Here is a 4,264-nt window from a genome sequence, read left to right on the forward strand (position 1 = left end):
TTTCGTATGAAAAACATTAACAAAAAATGAGAAAAATAGTTTTCATACAAAATTTTAAGTTTTCTTTTTTCTGAATTCGGACATTAAATTTTTGTGGTTTCATTTTGCTCATAGCTTTTAATGAGCAAGTTTGACAGTTTTGTCCATTTGTTTCTATTCCACTCATACCATTACGTTATTGTGAATGGAATGTTTACTACTCTTAAAAAGAAGAAGCACCAGGAACGAAATGCCATATCAAAACGAAATGCCAAAAAACAATAAAAAATCGGCAAAATAATAAATTAACACAATTTGTTGCTAAAAAACAATATTTTAATATTTAAAATATTTTCGATTGCACAAATAATATTAAAAAAAATAATTATTTATTAGTGGCATGTGGCAAGTGTAAATTGTTGCAACTTTTGTCAAACACAACAATATTGTAACATTCGCAATAAGAATTTTTCTAAAAACACCAGAGGAAAAATTCAATAAATAAAAAAAGTGTCAAAACGTAGAAAAAAAAAAACAATAAATAAAAAAAGGGAAAATATTGTAATTGTTCATGATATAGAAAACGAAATAGTGAAAATATTTGTTAAATTTGTTTGATTTTGCGTTGCGTTAAAATGTTTTAAGAATACAATTTTGTGATTAGAATAGACAAGAAATTGTTTATTGCCAATTTGCTATGAATGCAATAAGTGTGTATGTAAACACTGCTAAATTGGTGCTCCAAACGACGGAGGCCACAACTGCCGCAGCTGCTGGACCAAATACGGAATTATCACGCCAGCTATTGAGTCTACGACAATTATTGTCTTGTGTGGTATGCAATCGATTGGTCAATGATCCTTATGTGCCTCAAAATGGCCATTGTGCCCATAATGTTTGTCGTTTGTGTGTGCGCGGCCAGAAATTGCTCAATCCCGCTTGCAGCTATTGTAAGGACAATAAGGATTTTAAGACCTACAATGAAAACAAACAAATGCGCTGTCTAATGATGTGCTATAAAAGTTTATGCGAACATTTACGATGCAGCGCGGTTTTTAGCCATTTTGCGGGACACAAAGTGGGACAATACAATAGCTCGACGGTTCCCACGGTAATGGTGCCGCAAATGTCTCTACAAGATTTGATTGTTGAAGGAGCAAGTTACGATGATATTATAAATGCTTTCAACAGTGATTTACCTAAACCTATGATAGTACCCCTTCCGAAACCTATGCACATGCCTGCCCTAGTTACTCCCTTAACATCGATAGCGGCTGCAACACCACTGGCCCCCATACAACAGACCATTAAAGTGGCCAGTATGCAGCAGACGGCTCCTAAGGCCTCTACACCGCCTACTAGTGTAACTGCTGCCATTTCTATACCCGTATCAACGTATACTCCTAAATTAAAGGTCGAGAATACTACGCATCATCATTTTAAACATCATACTTCGGTGACAACCTCATCAGCAAGTCATTCGAATTCTCCAAGCTCACAACAAGATCATCAAACACCCCTAAACACGGCCGTAACGCATTCACAATTAATACAACTTAATCAATTGAAAAATTCCGGCAATATCACTTACTTTGGACCAAATACTAGAGGAATTGTGGTACCGATTGTTTCCTCCTCAGGATCTACAGCTGTACCACTATCCATAGCCTCAGCCCGTCTTCAAACACTTAATCGTCAATTAGCTCAAGCCAGAGCTTTAGCTGTTTCCTCCGCATCTGCCACAGCTGTGAATACGACTGTATCAACTGTAAATACCACCAGCAGCTGCATAGAACCAAGAACTCCTCTGGCGACTTTTAAAACATCTATGGCTTCATCTCAAACTATGAAATCAACTCTAACCACATACAGTTCTACACCAGCCTCAAATACGGCAACAAGTGTAACAACAACCTCACAAATAAGAAATCCTCCCCCCATAAAAACGGTATCAAATGGTTCTGCCATGTATTCTGTACTCTATACAGGAATTGGCAATAAAATAACAATCAAAAGAAAAACCGATGGCGATGAGGATACCACGCAAAAGGTAAGATTGCAAAAAACTTTAATTAGTTGTATTTACTTAACAATTTTCCATTTCTTAGAAAAATTCAACAATGTCCACACCAAATACCAATCTCCTAAGACCAGTGTCAAAGGCACAAAACAAAAAACGCGGCTGCCGTTGTGGCAATACAACAGCTACCCCTGGAAAGCTAACATGCTGCGGTCAACGCTGTCCCTGTTATGTAGACTCGAAATCTTGCATTGGTTGCAAATGTCGTGGTTGCCGCAATCCACATCGACCAGATGGCAATAAAGTTCGACCTATCATACCCGAATTGGCTTGTTATGAAATACAAATGGCTGATGACAATGGCAATGTGAATGAACTGCCCATAGCAACCTCATCAAATGTTTTAAACACCATAAGTGCTGCTGACAACAATACATCCGCAAATCTCACAACTAATTTAAATGCAACTACCTCCTCAACGGCAACAGCTGCGGTAGCATCAACATCTACCACTGCTACCTTAATGCCCATTAGAGGTTTACATCATACGGTTGGCAATAATTGTGTAACAACCTCAACCATTCCTCCCTTAACATCCACCACATTGCCAACACAAACAACAAGTATGACGCAGGCGTCATTTGGAGCTTCGCTGGCATCTTCAGCAACTGTACAAACGTCTGCTGCCACGACCATGTCTTCAAATATTACAGCTCCTGGCAGTATTGTGCAATTAGATCAAATACAAAGAGAATCATTGTTGATACAAAATGCTGAGGGTAAATTTCAAGGTAAGGCGAGGAGTTTCTTTTTACTTTTAGGAAAATCAAAATTCTGTTTTTCATTTTTTGTTCGGAAATATTGATCTAAATCTTAAAAATTAATTCGACAAGAAACTTTTTAATAATTCTTTTATTTACTTCTGCTTTCGAAATAGTTGTCAATGTATATACAACTGGTGCTAATGTTGGAGGAAACACAAGTTGCAGCGGACAGTCATCTAGCCAATTACCCACTTTGCAAAGGATCAAAACAATGCCTCAAACCATAGTCTCAGCTCATAACAGTTTTGTACTGCCTTCGTCTATTAGCAGTACAACAATGACGGGAACCACTACAACAACCTCTTTGCCCCAACTTATTTTACAATCTCAGCAGCAGCAACAACATCAACACCAACACATACTTCAACAGCAACAACAACAACAACATCAGCAGCATCACCAACAACAGCAACAACATCACCAACATCATCAACAGCAACAACTAAATCATCAATCGTTAACAACCCAAAGAATTTCCAATAATATAAACACCGCCACCTCCTCCTTACCCTTACAATTACAGCAACAACTCAAACAGAATATAATCACCGTACATGCAATACACACTAATCCCTCCACAAATACATCACCGGTAACAGCACCCGTATTAACGCCTTCATCTTCACCAGCTCCAACATCTGCCACCATATCTTTACCTCCCTTGATCGCTAATAATCCTAATCTGGAAATAAGTGAGACGACAACAGATGTCAGTCGTAATACAACTTTTACCAATATTATTGTATCCTCTTCCTCCTCGCCGTGTGAAAATATAACAACTTCATCGACATCTATAACATCGATGCCTATAACAGTATCTTTGGCCCATACTCAACAAACTTTAAATAGGAAATCATTAAATTCACCAAATTTTTAAGAAGACCAACTAAATAGCTGATAATTTTTTTTTGTGTATTTAACATACTCGAAAGGTAAACGTATAATGAAATTAAATTTATTTTTTATTTAGGAAAGTTTATTTTGAAATTGTGGCTTACATATTATTCGGGAGGTGGGCACTGGTGTAACTTGATTTATTATTTAAACTATATGAGTTGGATGAAATGTTAATTTCACTTTCAAATACGACATTACGACTTCGTAGGGACATAAAGGAATCAATTTGTAAGTATTTATTACAATTCATAATATAAAACAACTTTCTGATTCCCCAACTACAGAGCATTATATTAATTTGGTCTGTTCTGAAGCTAAACTTCACGTAAATGATGGATTATTTTACAAAGTTCGACTTTGTAAAGACATTTCGAATCAAAGAACAAATCGAACAGAAGCTCAACTTTTCATTTATCGCTTAAGTCTGTATAGTCTGGTGTATAGTCTAGACCCTAGACAAGTCTATAGCCTAGTTAATAGTATGGGCTATAAACTAGTCTAGTCTATAGTTTAGTCTAGTTTATAGTCTAGTATATATTGTAGT

General features: G+C 36.6%; 1 protein-coding gene across 1 annotated transcript; it reads left to right on the forward strand.

The window, feature by feature from the left end:
* Window positions 1-228: 228 nt before the first annotated feature.
* LOC119609687 (uncharacterized protein PB18E9.04c) lies at window positions 229-4,264 on the forward strand. The gene is made up of 3 exons (XM_037964560.1): window positions 229-2,029; window positions 2,088-2,790; window positions 2,937-4,264. Exons 1-3 carry the CDS (start codon window positions 677-679, stop codon window positions 3,698-3,700), a joined length of 2,820 nt encoding a protein of 939 aa, XP_037820488.1. The 5' UTR covers window positions 229-676; the 3' UTR covers window positions 3,701-4,264.

The sequence above is a fragment of the Lucilia sericata genome, unplaced genomic scaffold (assembly GCF_015586225.1).
Source record: "Lucilia sericata isolate MDLA Ls3-8-SP2 unplaced genomic scaffold, ASM1558622v1 Contig001036F_arrow, whole genome shotgun sequence".
NCBI classification, from domain to species: domain Eukaryota; kingdom Metazoa; phylum Arthropoda; class Insecta; order Diptera; family Calliphoridae; genus Lucilia; species Lucilia sericata.

Bases quoted from the DNA above. Each gene is read 5' to 3' on its own strand.
- LOC119609687 (XM_037964560.1), top strand. From the start codon at position 677: ATGAATGCAATAAGTGTGTATGTAAACACTGCTAAATTGGTGCTCCAA. The intron at 2,030-2,087 runs GTAAGATTGCAA...TCCATTTCTTAG, and splicing joins ATGAGGATACCACGCAAAAG to AAAAATTCAACAATGTCCAC. The intron at 2,791-2,936 runs GTAAGGCGAGGA...CTTTCGAAATAG, and splicing joins TGCTGAGGGTAAATTTCAAG to TTGTCAATGTATATACAACT.